We start from the raw sequence: 24,260 nt of genomic DNA, 5'->3' as shown, positions 1-24,260 counted from the left end.
ACATATACCGAGCGCAGTACACTCGGGCACGCTCGGCTCCTCTCGCATAACCTAGAAGGGAGCCGAGCCTGGCTGACTGTACCCGAGTATACTGCGCTCGGTATATGTCTGCGGCAGCGTTCAAACACAGCGCGGGAAGCAGGGATCGGTGGCAAAGTTCAAACACAGTGCGGGAAGCAAGTATCGGCGTATATCGCGCACCCACAATTTTGCCCTGATTTTAAGGGAAAAAAAGTGCGCGTATACGCCGATAAATACGGTATATATGTGTGTGTGTGTGTATATATATATATATATACACACACACGTGTTATATAGATACTATATATATATATATATATATACACATACACACATATACACACACACACACACACACACACACACACACGTGTTATATAGATACTGTATATATATAAATATATATATATATATATATATATATATATATATATATATATATATATATATATATATATATATATATATATATATATATATACACATATACACACACACACACGTATATTGTTGTTAATATTCATTTTTAACCCACTGGTGTTGAAATTAGGAAGAAATAAGCCTTCTTCCTCTTATCACACCAGCTTCTCTCCCAGATTCTCCACCTCTGAGCTGGTGAATCTGGAAGGGAGATATTTCAGGTGAAGAGCTGTGAAATCTTCAGATCACGGTTTATTAAACTGGCCGTTTGTGACAAAACATCCATGTGCTGTGATGTGAAGTGAAGAATGTGTTCTCTGCTCCTTATCACAGTTTATTAAACCGGCAATGCTCTGTGATAAGCAGTGATCAGCCGTGATCATCATGATCTCCGCTTATCACGGTTTATTAAACGTACACCTATGTGTGAGCCCTGGTTCACACTGGGTACGATTTGGAACGATTTGAGATGCGATTTGACATGTCAAATCGCATCTCAAATCGGCGGCATTTGCCGGCAATGGCACTGTCCTAATCAGTGCGATGCCGCATCTGCGATTACAAAAAGTAGTTCCTGTACTACTTTTTGCGATTTCAGGCCGCGATTTACATTAAATTGCGGCCGAAATCGCGGCCGCGAAATCGCGGTAAAATCGCGCATTTTACCGCGATTTTGAATTCGCAGCAGTGTGAACCTAGCCTCAGCCCTGGTTCACACTGGGTACGATTTGGAACGATTTGAGATGCGATTTGACATGTCAAATCGCATCTCAAATCGGCGGCAATTGTCGGCAATGGCACTGTCCTAATCAGTGCGACGCCGCATCTGCGATTTCAAAAAGTAGTTCCTGTACTACTTTTTGCGATTTCGGGCCGCGATTTACATTAAATTGCGGCCGAAATCGCGGCCGCGATTTTGAATTCGCAGCAGTGTGAACCTAGGCTAAAGGTAATTTGGTATGGATAATCTCATCAGGGCAATGAGCGCCATGTGCTCCTAAAAACTACATTCATAGCCTCTTTGCAGCCGATCCAGAATACTGCGTATCAGTGCCAGTGCCACCTATCAGTGCAGCCTCATCAGTGCACATCAGTGAAGGGTAAAAAAAACGTTATAGATAAAAAAGAAAAACTTAAATTTTTTTCAAACTTTTTGGTCTTTTTCAACAAAAAATAAAACCCCAGTGGTGATTTAATACCACCAAAGAAAAGCTCTCTCTCGATATATATATATATATTATATTAAAAAATGATACCAATTTAGTTTGAGTACAGTGCAGCATGACAACGCAATTGCCATTCAAAGTGTGAGAGCACTGTCTAAATGCTGAAAATTGTCTTGGGCAGGAAGCGGGTGAAAGTGCCCAGTATTGAGGTGGTTAAAGGTCCTTTTCCTTACTGTGGCTGCCCCGGTATAGCTACAAAGGTGAAGTCCTTTTGGGAAAAGTCCAATATGAGAAGACGTTGAGTAGAGGTATCCATAGTCACGTGTCCCCGAAGAGTTGTCGCTCCTGAGGTGGAGCACGGGTCCCAGCAAGCTGCCCACTTTCTCTTTCATATGAGGGTGGTCCCCAGAGAAAGCCTGAGGTGATGAGGCAAGACATATTAACCCTTCCTTTCCCCTGACCTGGGCAGCCATGTAACAATACAGCAGGCAGCTGGAACCTAGCAGCATTCCCTAGTCTATGTTAGGACTATACGAAAGAACCAACGCTGCCTGTTGAGGCGCCTCAGTCACTACAACGCCGACGAGCACCACAATGCAAACACTCCTCGGACTTCTTCACGTAGGCGGAACCAGCTCCTTGACGTCACCCCGAAGGTGCCCGCCCATTAGGAAAAAATAAAACTAGGAACAGAGGGGCGTGGTTAGAACGCTAAACCTTGGAAACGGTAAGTGTGAGCCCCCGGCCCCGCCTCCTCTCGTTTAACAACAATACCTCACTACCTGGCGACCTCGTACAGCCCCTGACGTCATTAAGGGAATCTGGGAAGCGTACGAGCGCCCGAAAAGTGGGTGTGTCGGGACTAGGAATGTGGGCGCGGTTAGAAGAAGGAAAAACATAAAGGTTCCAGGCGGCGGGGCGGGGCTAGCCAGGAGGAGGGTGTGGTTTGGCCGGTTGTGGGTTGCGCACTCTCCATAGCTCGCAGTCTCTTGTTAGTCGCTGTAGAGGCACCATCCGGGAAGGGATTGGAGCGGGCGGTGATAGGATCGTAGCAGAGCTGGGAATTCCGAGAGAATATCTACTTGTCCTCCGCTCCTCTGATATCCCAGGACTCCATGTGCGCGGGTCTAGAGCTGCTTCCTGGCACACACACACCCCCTATTCTATCCCTGGCTAACTTCTCCTGTACAACTTTCCAGTGTGACAGCCGGGAGGAGGACACCCCATGACTGTGCCATTCTATAGAAGTGATCGTCAGCTCTTCGGACCAGACTGCTGCATGATCATCTGATCCCTATGGATGGAATGTGTAGAAGTTGCTAGAGATGTGACAGTTGTGGCTTCTAAGTGTGCTGTGTTGGTGGTGTGTGCATGCTCCCTGGATCATCTATGGAGATGTGTGTATAGATTGCCTTGTCTATCCTAGGAAGTAGTCCCATGTGTCATTCTCCATCAGATCTCTCCAATTGGGATGCATTGATTGGATTGGCGTTTTATCGCTGTCATCGCAGACGTTGATCGGTTACAGCTGGTTTGATCTTTGCTGCTACATTGTATTGCCATTTGTTTACATGACCAAGATGTTGTGACAGCTGCCTGTCATAGATTACGCCTTCTGTGTACCCAATCCGAGCGCTGTCACTGATTGGAGCATTCCTCTCACTGAGTCACTTATTTTGGATATTTGATTTGTCATTGGCTGGAAGTTTTTTTTATAAATAGTCGGTGTCCCCGTTGTGTCGTTTTCGTTTGGAGGTGGACTCAGTCCTGGTTTTCCCGTATGAGGCACCATGTCCAAGACCCTGAAAAAGAAGAAGCACTGGCTGAGTAAAGTGCAGGAATGCGGCCTGTCTGGAGTAGGGGGCGACCCCAGCGTTCTTCTGGAGATCCGCGGGGGCGCCGAACACGGAGAGTTCCCTTATTTGGGCCGCCTACGGGAGGATGCGGCCAGCTACATCGCCGGCAAGGTACCCAACCAAGGAGATGTACTGTTGGAGGTGAATGGCACGCCGGTCAGCGGACTTACGCATCGAGATACGCTGGCCGTGATCAGACACTTCAGGGAGCCCATCCGTCTAAAGACCGTGAAGCCTGGTAAGCGCGTTTCAGAACTTCTTCTGCTTTAAACACCGCTGCAGTATAAAGTACTGTATATGTGTTGGCGTTTCGTTTGCACGTTTATTTTATCAAAGCGGATGTTGCGTGAAAATGCGAGGGCTGCTGATATTGCTGGCCCCCCACTCGCTTAATAAAAAACGCAGTGAAATTAGGAAAGAATAAAACCCGTAGGGCTCATTCACACTATTGCGCTGTGGCGATGCATGCGTTCAGTGCCGATCCTGACCTCTCTGGGGCCCTAAGAAAAATGACATGTCACATTAAAGATGGGAAGCGGGGGGAGGGGGTGTTCTGCTGTCGGAAATGACATCTTACATTAAAGTGAGAAGCAGGGGGTGCTGACTTCTTACCTCTTCTCCCATGCAGCCAGCGAGTTGAGACGCGGGTTGAGGGGTCGAAAATTACTCTAGGCCTCTAGTAATTTGGGTGGGCCCTAAGTGGCTTGCATAGTGAGCCTATAGGGCGGATCGGCCCTGCATGCGTAGGTGCCATGCCACTGGATGTTTGTTGCGTTGTGCTGCCAAAGATGTACCGCACAGCTTTTTTGTTTTCCATTTGAATGCATTTTTAATGCAACAAAATAAAATGCGTTTTCTATCGCACTTTCGCTACTAGAGCGTTGTTTTATTTTTATTTATTTTTTTGCATACATGTTAGAATGCTCATTTTAGGCCTAAAGATCACAATCTCTAGCTTCCTATTTCAAAGCTTAAGGGTATAAATATACTAGCATTGCCCTTTATAGAGCGATCCACTGTGGGTCACTGTTTAAAGTTTTGACAGGAGTGGAGGAGGCATTATGCTGCCTCCTCATTGCCTGTATTAAAGTGGAGGTTCACCCAAAAAGTACATTTTTAACATTAGATTGAGGCTCGTTTTGTGAAGGGGAATCTGGTGTTTTTTTTTAAATCGAAGCAGTACTTACCATTTTAGAGAGAGATCTTCTCCGCCGCTTCCGGGTATGGGCTGCGGGACTGGGCGTTCCTATTTGATTGACAGGCTTCCGACGGTCGCATACATCGCGTCACAATTTTCCCAAAGTAGCCGATGTTCGGCTTCTTTCGGCTACTCGTGACGCGATGTATGCGACCGTCGGAAGCCTGTCAATCAAATAGGAACGCCCAGTCCCGCAGCCCATACCCGGAAGCGGCGGAGAAGATCTATCTCTAAAATGGTAAGTACTGCTTCGATTTAAAAAAAAACACCCCATTCCCCTTGACAAAATGAGCCTCAATCTAATGTTAAAAAATGGTTTTCGGGTGAACTACCGCTTTAAGCCGAGTTCACACCTATGCAAATTGGATGTGGGTTTCCCCCGCATCCAGTTAGCACAGCAGGAGATTGTGACTGGCTCTCTATGGAGCCGGTTCACATATCTCCGCATCGGCTACGTTGCGATTTGCACAAGGGCCCTGTGTGTCTTTTTGTCTGTTTTCAAGTCCAAATTCAGCCAAAAATTCGGGCTGCAATTGAACTTGAAACGGTCGTTGACTGGTGGCTGCCTGCTTTTAACCTTGAAAAGCCTGCAACACTGTACAACAACCACATGGTGGGTCGCGTTCAGTGGTGGTAGTGCCCACCAAATGCTACAGGAGGGAGACAACCACAGCATGTGTACAGTCCCGTCTGACAGCTGTGTTGGGGTAAGGCAGGCAAACTCCAGCTCAGTTGTCTATTAGTACCACCCCTGGCCACATGCGTTATCAAGATCTAAAAGCCTTTTACAGCTCATCACATTAGAGTTAGTAGTGAATGATGTTCCTAGAATTATTACTCTCACTCTGGTGCGCATGGTGATACCTAATATCTTCGTTTTCATAGAAAGCCTACAGAGAAGAGTAAACTAACAATGCTATAGCAACAAGGAGTTGCGGCTGCCAACGTATGTCAGTGATGGCAAAATGGGGGGGAAAAAAAAGGTCCTGGTTCCTGGCCTCACTCTGTAGGTGACGGCAGGGCTGATCCGCCCTATAGGCTCACTATGCAAGCCGCTTAGGGCCCAGCAAAGCTGCGGAGGGCCCCCCAAATTACTAGAGGCCCGCTTGGTGAGAAGTCATTTTCGGCCCCTCACCCCTTCTCAACTCGCTGGCTGCATGGGAGAAGAGGTAAGAAGTCAGCACCCCCCGCTTCTCACTTTATGAGATGTAATTTACGGCAGCAGAACACCCCCTGCTTATCAACTTTTATCTTTAATGTGACATGTCACTGTCGGCAGCACACCGCCCCCCCCCCCCCCCGCGCTCTCATGTGACATGTCATTCTGCTTAGGGCCCCAGGGAGGTCAGGATCGGCACTGGGTGACGGTGACGTTGGTGGGTCACTTTGCAGGATCTTGGGAAAGCTGTCAATCTCAAGTCTCTTGTGCAGGAGTGCACTCTGGCAGGGTTTGCTATCCTCAGCTTCCTATGAGAAGGCCTGGTGATGCCACCTTCACCTTGGAAAGTGCACCAGAAGCTGAGGTATAAGGTGTCCAAGTAACATTTTTCTTCAAATGCTTGGTTTATTTTTTTATTAATTTTTTTTCTTTGTTTTTATTATGGCGTGCTTCTGTATGATCTAGTCCGTGCTCTTTTTTTCATATGACAGGTATATGTTTCTTATAGTCAAAAGTTCACAGCAGTTTTGTACAATTCTGCCTGTAATAATTCAGGCATTGTAAAATGAGATTTATTAAACGGGGCAAAGACCAGAGGGCAACGTCCCATAGCAGTAAATCAGATTTCATCATTTATTGCTCTAACTACAGTGTACAGAGATCCAACCATCGCTCATGGGTGACACATTGCCATCGCTGATTAGCCTGCCTTTGTGAAATCAGCCCATGGATGAAATTCCAGTTTGGATCCTATGGTGTATGTATACACTGGAATGCTCTCACTTCCTCCCACACTCCAAAAACATGCTGGGAGGTTAATCGGCTCCGGTCTAAAAAGGCCCTCGAATGTGGCTGTGTATATGTGTTATCTTATTCTGCATGGCGCTCTCCAGCTGAGCAATTGGGGTAGGTTGAGGAAAGACCTGGCGACCTACCTTGTAAAATATTCACAGATGAAACGTCTATGGAAAAGCTTATCAGACGTGGTGCCCAGAGAGCTGGCCTGTAGAATTGACGAGGGGTGGACACGACGGATCGGATATATTCCAACACTGCAATAACATAGGCCAAGGATCTTCAGCCCTCCAGTTGTTCAGGAACTACAATTCCCATCATGTCTGTGAATGTCAGAGTTTTTTTTTTTTTTTTTACCTTTTCCAATTATCATACAAATTCAACCTTTAGAGGAAAAAAAATAATAATAATCACAAGCACACGTGTGTGTGTGCGCGCGCGCACGCACACACGTATTTGTGTGTGTGTGTGTATTGTTTAGTGTCACTTTAACTACAAATCATCAGCATTTTCAGCCAACAGGAATGTGACTAGCATATCAGATTTACTATGTATGTTGCACATGCATATATAACCAGGGCTCGACAAATCCCGGGCGCCAGGTCGCCATGGCGACTAGAAATAGGGTCCTGGCGACTTGAATTGGAAGGGGGGCAAAAAAAAAAAAAAAGTTTTTTTTTTTTTTTTTGTGAGCTGGGGCCATCTGGTGGTGAGCCGTTGGTATTACAAGTTAAGCATTACAAGTTAAACAGCAATTCTAATGTTGTTTTTCACTATTTTCACTGCCATCTTCTTCCCTCTAATTAGAACCCCCAAACATTATATATATTTTTTATCCTAACACCCTAGAGAATTAAATGGCGATCGTTGCAATACTTTCTGTCACGCCGTATTTGCGCAGCGGTCTTACAAGCGCACTTTTTTTGTGAAAAAATGACACTTTTTTAAATTAAAAAATAAGACAACAGTAAAGTTATCCCCATTTTTTTTATATTATGAAAGATAATGTTACGCCGAGTAAATTCATACCCAACATGTCAAGCTTCAAAATTGCGTCCGCTCGTGGAATGCCGACAAACTTTTATCCTTTAAAATCTTCATAGGCGACGTTTAAAAAAAATCTACAGGTTGCATTATTTGAGTTACAGAGGAGGTCTAGGGCTAGAATTATTGCTCTCGCTCTACCAATCGCGGCGATACCTCACGTGTGGTTTGAACACCGTTTACATATGCGGGCGCTGCTCACGTATATGTTCGCTTCTGCGCGCAAGCTCGTCGGGACGGGGCGCGTTTTCTGGCTCCTAACTTTTTTACCTGGCTCCTAGATTCCAAGCAAATTTGTCAACCCCTGGTATATACAGGTAGTGCCACAGATGGGATTTGAAGCGACAACCCTAGTGCTGCTAGGCGGAAGTGCTAAATAACTATATATATATATATATATATATATATATATATATATATATATATATATATATATATATATATATATATATATATATATATATATATATATATATATATATATATATATATATACATAATGGTAGATGGATAATCTATCCAAAAGTATTGAAACAGCTGCCTTTTAGACACACGTGAACTATTATGGTATCCCAGTCTTAGTGCATAGGGTTCAATATGGAGTCAGCCCAGCCTTTCCAGATATAACAGATTCAACTCTTCTAAATGTTGTGGACAGCCTTCCCAGGAGTGTGTATGTAAAAGTTTGACTATGGGGGAATGGTTGAGGTCAGGACTTTGTGCAGGCCAGTCAAGTTCCTCCCCCTCAAACTTGCTTTATGGGCCTTGTGCACTGGTCCAAATCATTTGGTGGAGGGGGGTTTATGGTGTGGGGTTGGGCTTGGCCCCTTAGTTCCAGTGAAGGGAACGTTTAAGGCGTCGGCATACCAAGATGTTTTGGACAATTTCATGCTCTCAATCTTGTGGGAAGTTTGGGGATGGCCCCTTCCTGTTCCAACATGACTCTGCACCAGTGTGCAAACAAGGTCCATAAAGACATGGATGAGCAAATTTTGGGGTGGAGCAACTTGACTGGCCTGCACAGTCCTGACCTCAACCTGAAATAACACCTTTGGCATGAATTGGAGTGGAGACTGCGAGCCAGGCCTTCTCGTCCAACATCAGTGCCTGTTCTCACAAATGCGCTTCTGGGAAACTTTCCCATAGACACACTCCTAAATGTTGTGGTCAGCCTTCCCAGAAGAGTTGAAGCTGTTTATAGCGGCAAAGGGTGGGCCAACTCAATTTTAAACCCTACAGACGAAAACTGGGTTGCCATTAAAGTTCACGTGCGCGTACAGAGATCGTTGGCCAGGACTTGCGTGCCATAAACTCAGAAGCAGACAGCGGTGTACATGTATGTCGCTTCGCCTGCGCAGGCCACCCGTCCACAGTACATTGCAGGCGGGCGGTCTGCAAGTAGTTCAAGTGGTAAGCCCTCCTGCCTACCAGCACTAGGGTTGTTGGTTTGAACTCGCAGGTGTAAATGGAGCTTAAATATGGATGGAATTAGTCTTTAGGACCCGCTCACACCATTATTGCGGTGGTAGTGCACCGGCAGTTTTGCTCAGCACAATCCCACTGCAAAACCAAAATATCTGCAAGCTCCTAAGATCAGGACCATTCTCACCACTCCATTGCAGTGGTGCGTGCTGAATAAAGGTACAGCATGCAGTGGCCAATAGAATATAATGAAGTGTCACTTTGTGACGTTTCGATAAAGTTTACTTTAAAAAGAGCAAAAGCAAACGGTGCCATGCACAGGGATCAGTGCGTTGGCACCACTGTCATCCTCCCGCATTCTAGGGCAACAGCTGTAAGCAAATGGGCCCTTTAAAGACAAAAAGGGTTAAGCAATTACCATTTACCGTGTCATAGGATGCCTCTGTTCTCAGAACACCATATATCTAGCAGCTCCACTTACCTTACCGTAGCGGCAGCCTGTGAACCTCCGTGGCCCCTAGATAGAATTGGGGCCAAAAGTTCACTACAGAAATGAATTTACCTTTTGAACAGCTGCAGCAGATAATGGCAGGAAAATAGTGGAGACTGAGCTGGATGTGAGATCTCGGCTCCTATGTGGATTGGCAGCTGAGTACTCACGTCTGTCAAATGTTATATTCATAGATGGAAGTTATTAGTACTTTACTATTTCACAATCAGAGTTGTTTATTTCGTGCTGTATGAAGCAGAGACTTCTAAGTGCTTGTTCTTTGGATGAGATTCACTGCTGGTGGGATGTGATATTATTAGCGTTGCCTGTATCAAGTAGGTTATTTTATTTTTTTCTGTCTTACATTGAATTGTTTTCTGTGACTATAGGAGACAATTTTATTTAAAAAAAAAAAAATTTTGCCTAAGGAAAAATGGTTTTCTTAGGTTTGGATACAGTGGGAAAGAGAACCCCCTGTCCACTGTCCAGTTGTAACTCCCATCCAAGGCTCTATTGGGGTCCTAAAACTGATGTCTATGCAGGTTGTTGCCAGCAGGCAGTCCCTGTGTAAAAACATAAAAATAAATCTTATGCTACATGTACATGGGTGCATTTGCCCATTCAGCAACACTATCTATTACTGGTTTGCTAGCTGTCCTAGAGCTGCATACAGCCAGCCATTCATAGACCGGAATGGGTGAAGGCGGCTGTACTCCGCTATTTGTATAAAGTAGTGGACGTAGCGCAAGCAACGCACCTAAGGCCTGTTCAGTGCGTTACTACCTTGTGCAAATAGCGGCACATAGGCCTGTTCAGTGCGTTACTACCTTGTGCAACTAGCGGCACATCGGCGTGTTCAGTGCGTTACTGCCTTATGCAAAAATGGGTCACATAGGCGTCTTTGGTGCGTTACTACCTTGTGCAAATAGCGGCACATAGGCGTGTTCAGTGCGTTACTACCTTGTGCAACTAGCGGCACATCGGCGTGTTCAGTGCGTTACTGCCTTATGCAAAAATGGGTCACATAGGCGTCTTTGGTGCGTTACTACCTTGTGCAAATAGCGGCACATAGGCGTGTTCAGTGAGTTACTACCTTGTGCATATAGCGGCACATACCGCGTTTCCCCAAAAACAAGACCTACCCTGAAAATAAGACCTAGTGCTATTTTCCAGGAGGACTGCAATATAAGCCCTACTTTAAAATGCTTACATTTTTTTTTATAATCCACTCTACGAGTAATAAATATATATATATATATATATATATATATATATATATATATATATATATATATATATATATATATATATATATATATATATATATATATATATATATATATATAATGTACAATGTGTTTTGGTTCTATGATATAATTGCGGGGAAGAGAGCTCCGGTGGGTCACAGACGCGCAGAGCGGTGCTATAATGAAGGTGTTTGGCACAATTATATTACAGAAGCACACACATTCTATACTACTGTAGTAGACTGGATTATAGGATTTTACAAGCATTTTAACTCAGTTCACACTGGGGATTCCTGACAGGCAGGGAAAGAGAGGGGAAGAGCAGACAGCACATTACATGGTAAGACCTACCCTGAAAATAAGCCCTACTGTGGCTTTTGTTGTCTAAAATCAATACAAGACCCGGGCTTATTTTTGGGGAAACACAGAAGCTGCGTACAGCTGCCTTCACCCATTCATGTCTATGGATGCCTGTATGCAGTTCTAGGAGATCATGTCTATGGATGCCTGTATGCAGTTCTAGGAGATCTGGCACCAATAATATGTAGTATCTTTACGCTGTATGGGCAGATGCACCCATGTACATGAAAGGCAAAACATTTATGTATAGATCTAAAAAAAAAAAAAAACGTTCTACTTTTTTTTTTGTGTGGATCACATAATCTCTGTTCTCAGCTGCATAAGAGCTGAGAAGAGGCATTCGCACACTGAGCTTCTTTTTGCAGTGAATGGCTGTGCCAGAGGGACGTGTCAGGACTAGTCTGATCATTGGTGGAGAGCAGGCTGATTTCCCAGCATAGCTAGAGAACTGACCAAGATGTGCTCTCCTGCTGTGTGTGGTCAGTTGCTAATAAGAAAAGCAGAGGGACTGGCAGGAACACCAGGGGTTTCACACAAAGGAAGCAATATAATTAGAAAAGGATACTTTTCCATACAAGTACATGGTATAGCAGACACATATCAGAAATATGAAATGCTGGGGTAACAAACACCTTAAGTCTGACGAGGGGCCTGCCACCTTGTACACTTCTCTATTATTCACATCTGGCAGGTTTATTCCACTCCAGAAAGATAACTTCCAGAGCTCTGATGCTACTCATTGTGGTCTCAGTTCCTTCAAGAGCAGAGTTGTTGGAACTGCTATGCCCACCCCTCCCCTTAATCTGCCCATTCACAGAAGCCTTTGTATTATGTGAACTCCCTCACAAAGTACAAAGAATTCTGTGAATAGGCAGCAGAGGGATGGGACTGATATAACTGCTCTGTATGCTTCTCTAATCTTACAGCTGAAGTGTGTCCTGGCTCAATAAGTAATAGAGAAGTCCTAGGGATGACATGCACCTAATTGGACTTAACTCATAGCGTGCCTGCGCCTTTTTGCTAAGTTGCTGAATTCCTGGAATTCAGCTTTTAGTTTGTTTCCTTTTTGCAGATTTTTCCGCACTTTCTGTCTTCTGATTCTAATACTGCCTCACTGTATGCAATGGTAGAAAAATATTTTTGACTTGATACTCATTTGAAACTAATTAAAATGCGTTAAATCTTTGGTTGGGTGGATTTGTGGATAGCTTGATGACTTGTTATTATATTTTACAATACAAATTGGCGACCAACTGCAAAGAGTTCAGAGTGTTGGCTGCCTCAGTGAGCAGAGTGGTCTGTTTTGAGTTGGATCTTCTCATTAATCTATATTTTAGGGCCCATTCACATCATATGCATTGGGCTTTGTGGGTAAGCCTTGCCCAACAGTCCCAACACATAGGCTAGAAGGCAAATTGCTTTGTCTATCAGTTTAGTTCACACCACTGCGCTGCAAAAAGGTGTAATATTCTGTACGTTTCTACATCACAGTGTGTTGCAACGCAGTACACTAAGTCTCAACCCGCCATGGTGAAAAAAGATGAATAAATGAGCCCTGGCATCGTCTGAACTTGTCCGACAAAGGGGTGGGATGCTGGTGGCACCAGTGCTCTTAGATGGACATGTGGCTATGGGTGGACATGTGGCCATGGTGAAAAAAGATGAATAAAATGTCCCTTGGGACTGGAGATGAGCCCTGGCATCGTCTGAACTTGTCCGACAAAGGGGTGGGATGCTGGTGGCACCAGTGCTCTTAGATGGACATGTGGCTATGGGTGGACATGTGGCCATGGTGAAAAAAGATGAATAAAATGTCCCTTGTGACTGGAGATGAGCCTGGGCATCGTCTGAACTCGTCCAACACAGGGGTGGTATGCTGATGGCGCCAGTGCTCTTAGGTGGACATGTGACCATATGTAGTCAAACTTGACAAATCATGAGCATGTGTCCAATATAAGGGCACAGAGGTCACCCCCATCCAACCCCTTTGCTTTATGTGTGCTGTGGAGCTGTGCATGATAAAGCCTGCAGCTGATTGGACTGCAGCGCAGCGCCAATTTGATGTTTGAATAGGGGTGAGTTTGGAAGACGCCTATGCTTCTCTGTTTGTGGCATTTCAATAGAGTTGAAAAAAAGAAACCGCGCTATACGCCATTTACGACGCATCAACGCTGCTCTCTTAACAGCACACACCAGCGGCTGCTAGCGTGAACAAGCCTCATTACCCCAGTCCTACGATGTCCTGTGGCTAGAATGTGTATGGTCACAAATGATTCATGGGTTATGTGCTGAGGATCCTTGTTAACATCTTTTTCTAGGAGCTGTGCGTGATCTTGTGATCTTCAAGCTTTATGCTGAACTGATATCAAAAGAAGTGTTGTGTTTTTTTTTTTTTTGTCTGTAGAAATAATTTTAGTGGTGGATTATTATATTTGTATAGTCTTTTGAACAGCGGCAGTATACTTTGGAGAATTGCTGAAGACTGTGTTTACTCCACATCCAGGCTCTTAATCTTTCCGAAGTGTCCCACTTGTACCTATTACCACTGGAATGAGTGATGGATGTTTTCTGACACCTAACCTTAGTGAAAGCAACTTTTCCTGTTTGCAGTTCAGTCATGCTTCGTGACATGCTTTATGTGTACATTTTGTAAGCCCGTTTCATTTTTGTGAGGTTTTAATCTGGGTTTGACATAGTTTTACACCTCAGATGAACATTGTGAAGCCAGATAAAAAAAATAAACCTGTCATGAGGGACCTTGCGCTACACAACCTTCTTTTAAAACTGCTGGTTGCCTGGTTATTATGGTGACACTACCTTATTTTAGCAGTTTATGCATTATTAAAGCAGAACTTTAGTCAGAAAATTGGGTCCTGCTAGATCACCTCAGGTTGGCCCCTTTTGTAAGTATAGCTATGTAAAACATTACACACGAGTGTCTATACTGTTTAAAATTCAGTAATACACTCTCATCCTGCTCTGCACATGCTCAGTTGCCCTCCATTTCTAGACATTATTAGGCACTGCCGAGTTTGTAGAGGTCGATCTGCTGACAACCTTAAAGCGGGAGTTCACCCAATGATGTTTTTTTTTCTCTTTTCCCCTTAGATTCCTGCTCGTTTTGTCTAGGGGAATCGGCTAGTTGTTTTAAAATATGAGCCGTACTTACCGTTTTCGAGATGCATCTTCTCCGTCGCTTCCGGGTATGGGTCTTTGGGAGCGGGCGTTCCTTCTTGATTGACAGTCTTCCGAGAGGCTTCCGACGGTCGCATCCATCGCGTTACTAGTAGCCGAAAGAAGCCGAACGTCGGTGCGGCTCTATACTGCGCCTGCGCACCGACGTTCGGCTTCTTTCGGAAAATCGTGACGCGATGGATGCGACCGTCGGAAGCCTTTCGGAAGACTGTCAATCAAAATAGGAACGCCCAGTCCCGCAGCCCATACCCGGAAGCGGCGGAGAAGATGCATCTCGTAAACGGGTAAGTACGGATCATATTGTAAAACAACTAGCCGATTCCCCTAGACAAAACGAGCATCCATCTAAGGGGAAAAAGTGTTATGTACGGGTGAAGTGAACCCCCGCTTTAAGACCCCTTTCACACTGAGGGCATATTGCAGGCGCTATAGCGTTAAAAATAGTGCCTGCAATCCGCCCTCAAACAGCTGCTTCATTGTCTCCAGCATGAAAGCCCGAGGGCTTTCACACTGAAGCGTTGCGCTAGCAAGTCCTGCTAGCCGCATCTTTGGAGCGGTGTGTTTACCACTTGTCCACCGCTGCTTCAGCAGCGCATTGTGGGCGAGTTTTAACCCTTTGTCGGCTGATAGCGGGGGTTTAAAGCTCCCCTAGTGGCCGAAATGCGACGCAAATCCGCCCATAGCGTCGGTGGTAAAAATAACGACGTTTAAGTTGTGGGCGCAACTAATAGGCTTTTGACGTAAATTTATCAGTCGATCCACTTGCATGGGCTACCTCGACTCTTTTTCACTTAGGCTGCCCGTGCGGATCATTGTTGTATGTGCTCTTTTTGTGGCTCATAGACAAATGGCCCTTAAGTGGACCTCCCCACATCCTACGGCCCTGTCTGGCTGGATATTTGATCTAAAGTGCATTTCTTGCAAAAGATATTACTTGGGTTTTCATTGTGTAGTCTGACTCTTGCAGGCCGATTCATTGTCATGCGTTTATTTATGGTGATGGTGATATTTGGGTATGCTCCTTGGGTACATTCTTTTTTCTTCCTTTTTGTTTTGCCGTCCTGCGTGGTGTGCTTTGCTTGTGTATGATATCAAATTCTGTTAAATAAAATCTGATTTAGAAAAATCTTTTTCTGATTTTAGCACAGCTAAATGCTTACATTTCATATTGACGTCTTTTGTTTGGAGTTCTCATTTAAAGCTATAAATCTTAGGAATTCAGCCACTTTGTAAAATTAGCCAGATTACGATGGGTTAAGTCTGACAAGGTACGTACCAGCCTCCTCGTGGACAATTGATATTTTTATTGCGTGCCAGGAGTACAGTTAGTACTATTTAGGCACTCCGATGCTTGAACTTTCTGGTCTCACCTCCAGAAGCTGCAGACTCAAAAGCGGCTGCTTTGCCAGCCTCTCTCCTTCTGCTGCCCAATCGCAGAGTGCTTTGTATTACCAAAACCTATTCACAAAATGCAAAGCTTTCTGTGAATGGACAGTAGAGCTGCATGATTCTGGATAAAATGAGAATCACAATTATTATTGTTTTGCTTGGAATAAAGATCATGATCCTCTCGCCATTCTCGGCGTAACATCTTCTTTCACGTTCTACAAAAAAAATTGGGCTAACTTTACTGTTTTTTTTATTTTATTTTATTTATTTATTTATTTATTTATTTTTTCATTAAAGTGTTTTTTTTTCTAAAATTGCTTTTGAAAAATATTGCAATGACTGCCATTTTATTCTCCAGGGTCTCTGCTAAAAAAATATATAATGTATGGGGGTTCTAAGTAATTTTACAGGTTTTTAACTTGTAAGCAGTGCCAGAAAAAGGCTTAGGCTGGGTACACACCTATGCGGGATTCTATGTAGCCTGTTCACACATCTCCGCAGTGGCTCCGGTGCGATTTGCACAGGAGTCCTGTGTATCTTTTGGTCCATTTTCAGGTCTGAATTTAGTCAAAGATTTGGGCTGAAATTAGACCTGAAGCAGTGAATGGAGACGTACAGGACGCCTGCTGTGAGCCGCTGCTTGTTATAGTGTGAACCCAGCCTCGCTCTCTAAGTGGTTAAACTGACCTCATTTGCAGACCGAAGTTCATCCCGTTTATCTAAAAGAACCAAATGATACAATGTTTATTTTTATCTCGGCACTGAGCAATGTTTGCTGGTTGCCTTTTTTTTTTTTTTTTTTACGATAAATCGTGCAGCTTTAATGGACAGCGGAGGGGAAGGGTGGGAAGAGTGACTGCTGTGTGAGAAAGCAACTTCTCTCCTGTCAGAGTGACGGGAGCATAGTGATAGCTGTACTCCCAGAGCTCTGTAAAACTGTCAGTTGTAAAGTAGAGATGAGTTCATGAAGTGGCGTGAAAAAAATAAAGTTTAAATTATTGTATGGGCCCATTCACACCACAATACTGTGCCCTGCAAGGCACACTTGCAGGGCATTAAACAGGCCATTTAAATGAACTGGCTGAATCGCAAAGCAACACATTTGAAAATGGGACAGGCTGAATTTTAGTGCAGTGTACATTCCGGATACTACAATGTGCCGCCCTGCTTTGCAGTACACGAGTGTTGGAGTCATTCACAATAAATGGCACCACAGCGCACCAACACAAATAAAGTACCGCAGTGCATTGGTGTAAATGGACCCTGGGATTGGAAGTACATTTTTCGTATTTGTCTTTCAGAAAAAGATTTTGTATTTAAATAGATGTGACAGATATTATGGAACATATGTAGTGGTGACAACAGGACAGTGCCTTTGGTCTTGTGTCCTCTGCCTCTGTACCTTGTGTGTGGAATGCCTTGAATGTGACATTGCTTGTCGGCCAGCTGCCTTGACTCTCACAAACATGCACTTCCTTTGCAGTAATCTTTAACCTCCTATTATGGTTATGGATCTGTGAAGGAACCTTTGCACCCTGTAAGCATAAGATTCCTGTTTTGTACATAAACATTTTTATGGTCTGAGAGTCATGTAGATCTGACCCTTCGCCTGCTGTATGATGCAACAGCACCTCCCGAGGGCAGACATTCCAGGGGACTTGGGTGCCTTGTAAATTCGTTTTATGTACGGTGTATGTGTATATATAAAAAATAGTATTAAGAATCAAGGTCAGCCATGGACACATGATACAATTGCTAGTAGGGGTGGTCTGTTTAGTTGCTGCCATTTGGAAAATGACAAATGCATCTTTCCTTCTTTGTGTAGGTTTGGTGCCAATACACATGGCTCTTGTATTTGTTTCTGGTATTTGAGTTCAGCTTTAAACGTTTTCTGTAATTATTTATTTATATATATATATATATATATATATATATATATATATATATATATATATATATATATATATATATATATATATATATATATATTATATAAAAAATAATCTCTATCTATATCTATAGATGCCCCTTTTTTTTTTTTTTATATGTCTCTATCTATATATAAAATCTATATCCCCATTTTATATATATATATATATATATATATATATATAATGCCGAAGCAACTAATCGATTATGAAATGAATCGATTACAATTTTCATAATCGATTAATCGGCCAGTAACATAATGGGGTTAAGCCCAGGTTCACACTGGGCTGCGGGAGTGAAGCCGTGCAAGTTCAGCTGAACTCGCATGATTTCACTCCCGCTGGCAGTCCCGATTTCGGCCGCGATTTAAGAGACTTCTGTGCAGGTTTCAATGCGGCGTCGCACAGATTAGGACGGTGTCATTGCTGGCAAATGCCGCCGATTTGAGATGCGATTTCACATGTGAAATCACATCTCAAATCGAAGCAAATCGTACCCAGTTTGAACCTGGGCTAAAACAACTAAAATTAGCCCTTTATAGTACAAAAAAGCAAATCGCTCCTGTAAATATTTCACTGTCCCACAGTAAAAAAAATGAACCCCTTACAGTAGCAATCATTTTCTCTTTTTGTACTTATTTTTGTTTTTTATGTTACTAAACATCTCAGGCCGGGGTCACACCTCTGTGTTTTTTGGTGCTTTTTGCAGAAACACACTACAGTTCATTTACATGTTTTCCTATGGGACACGTTCACATCCATGATTTTTTTTTTCAGCTGCTGCTTATTTGGAAAGGGCAAGGACTTTTTAACACAAAACGGTGCTATTTTCTTTTTTTTTTTTTTGTTCAATATACTTCAATAGAGAAGCTGCAGAAAAGCATGTAATGTGCTTTTGCGGCAATTTGTGTTTTGTAATCTGCCCAACAACAAATTGCCCCCCAAAAAATGTAAAAATTGTAATTAATTTTTTTTTTAAGGCGATTAACCGAAACAATAATCGGCCAACTAATCGATTATGAAAATAATCGTTAGTTGCAGCCCTAATATATATATATATATAATATAATATAATATATAATGGATTTTGCATCTTGGGAGCTGGATAAATTGGCATTTTTTTTTCCCTCCAAATCACTGACAGGTTTTCATTTTTTCACAGAACATGAAGTTATTGAGGGGGATGGGGCTGGGAACCTAAATGAAAGTGAAACTTTAGCAACAGCTGGTTCCATTAGCGACTCTTATCCCTCCAAACATTACTCCAGCAGCAGCACTCCCTGGGATTATGTGCACATATAAATTTGTCAGCTGTGTTAACCCTTTGTGGGGGCAGATTTAAATTGTTATGTTTGGTGAAAAAGGAGAGCCGCGTCACGGATTTACACTGCATAGTAATATTCGACAGAAAAGTGTGGACATACTATGTGGATCTAGTGCTCCACATAAGATTACACCCCCTATTTGAAAAGTAAGATTCTAATCAATATCTTAATGAACAATTTCCAAAATGTTTATAGAACATGTGTTTAGCTCATTACATGAAAGTAAGGTTAATAATATAACTAATATTGCAAAATCTTCAGTTTTACTCAAATTAGTTGATACAAAAATGAATACAACCCACAACAAAAACCACATCTAGTGTTTTGTATGACCTCCATGATTTGTAAGGACAGCCCCAAGTCTTCTTCTAGAAATGGAATGAACAAGTTGGCGACCATTCTTCAAGAACTACCTCTTTTACAGTCTACATCACAGGTGTCAAACACAAGGCTCTCCAGGCCATTTCATGTGGCCCTCACACCCCCCTCGTCTCTGCCCCACCTGGTTTCAGCAGTCAGCAGCAGAGAAGACAGGACTCCACCAGATCTTGCACTTTCTGTCCAGCCCTCCTGGCAGCAGCAAGAGGCAGGGGGGTGCACTGATGTAAGGGATAGTGGGGGGATGCTCGACTTCTGATGGTGGGGGGCTCTTGATCTGATGTAAGGGGGTGTGGGGTGCTGATACAATACCGGCCCTTTGAGGGCAACCATAATGCTGATATGGCCCGCAAGGAAATGGAGTTTGACACCCCTGGTCTAGATACTGGATGGCGAGTGATGCTCAACTTGTCTCTTCAGAATTCCCCATTGGTGTTTGATTGGGTTCAGATCAGTTGACATACTTGGCCACTGAATCACTTTCACCCTATTCTTCTTCAGAAATGTAACAGTGGCCTTAGATGTGTGTTTTGGATCATTGTCCTGTTGGAAAAGTGCCGGACAACCAAGGGCAGGGAGTGATGATAGCATCTTCTCTTTTAGTATAGAGCAGTATATCTGTGAATTCATGATACCATCAATGAAATGCAGCTCCCCGACACCGGCAGCACTAAAGCAGCCCCACAGAAGGATACTGCCACCATGTTTTACTGTAGGCACCATGCATTTTTTTTTTGTACTCCTCACCTTTGCGACACCAGTTTTGAAGCCATCAGTTCCAAAAGCATTTATCTTGGTCCCATCAATCCAGAGTCCCTGTACTCTTCTTATTTTTCAGCATGGGCCCTGGCAAAATCTTGGCCTTTTTTGTGCATGGGCTTTAGGAGAGACTTCCTTTTGTGGACGACCTCCATGAATGCCATTCCTCGGCAGTGTACGCCATATTGTGTCACGGGAAACAATCACCCCAGCTTGACTTTCTACTTCTTTAGCTAACTGCAATGAACTTGCATGATGATTTTCTTCAATCCTTCTCATCAGGAGACGCTTCTGTCTAGGTGATAACGTCTGTGGACGGCCTGGATGTCTGTGAGATGGTTGCAGTTCCATCTTTGTTACATTTTTGTATCACTTTTGCTACAGTGTTCTGACTGATAAGTAACACTTTGCTAATCTTCTTGTATCCTTCACCTTTCTTGTGTAAAGAAATTTTCTTTCTTAGGCCTTGTGATATGTCTCTTCCATGTGGTGCCATTGCTGACGGCATGAAATGGGAAGGGGTTTTCTTAAAGTAATGCCCTTTTATAATCAACTGTCTTCTATGTTCTGTCTTCTGTCTTCTGTGTGTGTGTGTGTGTAAAAATAAATATATAAATGTAATTATATATATATACAGTGAGGAAAATAAGTATTTGAACACCCTGCTATTTTGCAAGTTCTCCCACTTGTAAATCATGGAGGGGTCTGAAATTGTTATCGTAGGTGCATGTCCACTGTGAGAGACATAAAAAAAAAAAAAAATCCAGAAATCACAATGTATGATTGTTTTAACTATTTATTTGTATGATACAGCTGCAAATAAGTATTTGAACACCTGAGAAAATCAATGTTAATATTTGGTACAGTAGCCTTTGTTTGCAATTACAGAGGTCAAACGTTTCTTGTAGTTTTTCACCAGCTTTGCACACACTGGAGGAGGGATTTTGGCCCACTCCTCCACACAGATCTTCTCTAGATCAGTCAGGTTTCTGGGCTGTCATTGAGAAACACGGAGTTTGAGCTCCCTCCAAAGATTCTCAATTGGGTTTAGGTCTGGAGACTGGCTAGGCCACGCCAGAACCTTGATATGCTTCTTACAGAGCCACTCCTTGGTTATCCTGGCTGTGTGCTTCGGGTCATTGTCATGTTGGAAGACCCAGCCTCGACCCATCTTCAAAGCTCTAACTGAGGGAAGGAGGTTGTTGCCTAAAATCTCGCAATACATGGCCCCGGTCATCCTCTCCTTAATACAGTGCAGTCGCCCTGTCCCATGTGCAGAAAAACACCCCCAAAGCATGATGCTACCACCCCCATGCTTCACAGTAGGGATGGTGTTCTTGGGATGGTACTCATCATTCTTCTTCCTCCAAACACGGTTAGTGGAATTATGACCAAAAAGTTCTATTTTGGTCTCATCTGACCACATGACTTTCTCCCATGACTCCTCTGGATCATCCAAATGGTCATTGGCAAACTTAAGATGGGCCTTGACATGTGCTGGTTTAAGCAGGGGAACCTTCCGTGCCATGCATGATTTCAAACCATGACGTCTTAGTGTATTACCAACAGTAACCTTGGAAACGGTGGTCCCAGCTCTTTTCAGGTCATTGACCAGCTCCTCCCGTGTAGTCCTGGGCTGATTTCTCACCTTTCTTAGGATCATTGAGACCCCACGAGGTGAGATTTTGCATGGAGCCCCAGTCCGAGGGAGATTGACAGTCATGTTTAGCTTCTTCCATTTTCTAATGATTGCTCCAACAGTGGACCTTTTTTCACCAAGCTGCTTGGCAATTTCCCCGTAGCCCTTTCCAGCCTTGTGGAGGTGTACAATTTTGTCTCTAGTGTCTTTGGACAGCTCTTTGGTCTTGGCCATGTTAGTAGTTGGATTCTTACTGATTGTATGGGGTGGACAGGTGTCTTTATGCAGCTAATGACCTCAAACAGGTGCATCTAATTTAGGATAATAAATGGAGTGGAGGTGGACATTTTAAAGGCAGACTAACAGGTCTTTGAGGGTCAGAATTCTAGCTGATAGACAGGTGTTCAAATACTTATTTGCAGCTGTATCATACAAATAAATAGTTAAAAAATCATAAATTGTGATTTCTGGATTTTTTTTTTTTGATTATGTCTCTCACAGTGGACATGCACCTACGATGATAATTTCAGACCCCTCCATGATTTCCAAGTGAGAGAACTTGCAAAATAGCAGGGTGTTCAAATACTTATTTTCCTCACTGTATATATTTTTTTTTTTTTTTTTTTAACAACCACAAACAATATAGATTGACTTTGTGTGGAACAAATACCTTGGAATACACAGTTATCGCTTTGTAAAAGTAGCAGTGACCTCATCACTGTGCTGTACATTGCCTGTGGAGAGAGCAGAGCTTTGGGAGGGACCGAGCTACTCCACCCACTACAAGCTGCATAGAGATAACTACAGAAGTGGGCAGAGACAAGACCAGTCACCCTGCACAAGGAGAGAGAACAGCAGTGACTGGTCTTTATTACAGGAAGCTTCTGTACAGAGCCAAAGTTTCACACTGGATTACTGCACTGATCTGGAAGAAATACAAAATTAATTCCAAGAATCAAGCAAGACAATATTTGCTTGTCCTGGAGTTCAGCTTTAAAAAAAAAAAAAGAATGTAAATATTGTGTACATATCGCATATTATTATGTTCAATGGCTTGATTATATTACAGAAATGTAACACATATTTTGTGGTATAACTATTGGGTGCAGTTGCCCCAGGGTCACCGAAAGCATAAAAAGCAACTTCTTTGTTTACAAGGTGTGCGTTCATATTACGTTCTTTGCCAAAACTGTATTCTTTCCTTCAATGTCAAATTATCGTCTGCTGTCCTTTTTTGTTTGATTTTTTTTTTTTTTTTGAGAGTTCAGTAGAAACCTATTTCGTCAAATGTGAGCATTAATAATGCACACACCAGTATCTATAGAACATGGAGACCTGCTAGGTCTGTATTTCCCATAAATTAAACGTTTAAAGCGTGGACCTGAAAATACAGCTTAACCCCTTCCCGACCAGGCGCAACAGTTATACTGCGGCAGATTGGCTCCCCTGCGCGAGTTTTCGTAGCTGTAAGTTGGCTATTTACGACGCTCTATCAGGCGAGTGCCCCCAGCGTGTCACCGGAGCCAATGCGCGTGCCTGGCCGGCGTGGTGGCCACTAGGCACCCGCGATCACCTGTGACAGAGTGAGTACCGGGATCTGTGTGTGTAAACAAATCCCAGTTCTGACAAGGGAGAGGAGACGGATCGTGTGTTCCTACTAAGTAAGAACAACGATCTGTCGTCTCCTCTAGTCAGCCACAGTTGGAACACATCTAGGCAGTTAGAACACATCTAGAAAACGCGGTTAACCCCTTGATTGCCCCCTAGTGTTAACCCCTTCCCTGCCAGTGACATTTATACACTAATCAGTGGCTATTTTTAGCTCTGATCGCTGTAAGAAAATTTCACTGGTCCCAAAAAAGTGTCAAGATTATCCGCTCTGTCCTCCGCAATGTCGCAGATCACCACCTTTACTAGTAAAAATAAATAATAATAACAATGAGATTAATTTATCCCCTATTTTGTAGAAGCTATATCTCTTGTGCAAACCAATTAATATACGCTTATTGTGATTATTATTATTTTTATTTTTTTTACCAAAAATATGTAGACTACATATTGGCCCAAGCTGAGGAACAAATTTGTGTTTTTTTTTTTTATTTTGGGGGATATTTTATTATAGCAAAAAGTAAAAAAAATATAGTTTTTTTTTTTTTTTTTCAAACTCCTCGCTCTTTTTCTGTTTATGGCATAAACAAATAACAAGTAAATAATTGCAAAGTTGATTAAATACCACCAAAAGGAAGCTCTCTTTGTGGGAAAAAAAGGACATCAAGTTTATTTTTGTACAACGTTGCGACGGTGTACAAAAACAAAATTGACGTCCTTTTTTTTTTTTTTTTTTTTTTCCTGCACAATTGACAGTTAAAATGACAGAATCACAAAAAATGGGTTGGTCATTAAGGGGCCAAATCTTCAGGGCTGAAGTGGTTAAAAGGGTTTTACTGACAGCATTTAATACAGTACATT

General features: G+C 43.0%; 1 protein-coding gene across 2 annotated transcripts in view; it reads left to right on the top strand.

Annotated features, from left to right (window-relative positions):
- Positions 1–2,555: 2,555 nt before the first annotated feature.
- The window catches only part of MAGI3 (membrane associated guanylate kinase, WW and PDZ domain containing 3), a 501,439-nt gene continuing 479,734 nt past the window's right edge, over positions 2,556–24,260 (top strand). Inside the window, exon 1 of one of the 2 annotated variants that reach the window (XM_040337468.1) lies at positions 2,556–3,701. In XM_040337468.1, the coding sequence (XP_040193402.1) occupies positions 3,398–3,701 (304 nt within the window). In that variant the 5' untranslated portion in view covers positions 2,556–3,397. The remainder of the gene's footprint in view (positions 3,702–24,260) is intronic. The other variant, XM_040337467.1, reaches the window with a different exon arrangement.

The sequence above is a fragment of the Rana temporaria genome, chromosome 2 (genome assembly GCF_905171775.1).
Source record: "Rana temporaria chromosome 2, aRanTem1.1, whole genome shotgun sequence".
In the NCBI taxonomy this organism is placed as follows: domain Eukaryota; kingdom Metazoa; phylum Chordata; class Amphibia; order Anura; family Ranidae; genus Rana; species Rana temporaria.
Note: the sequence above shows the minus strand (reverse complement) of the source record. Positions and strands in the feature narration are given on the sequence as shown.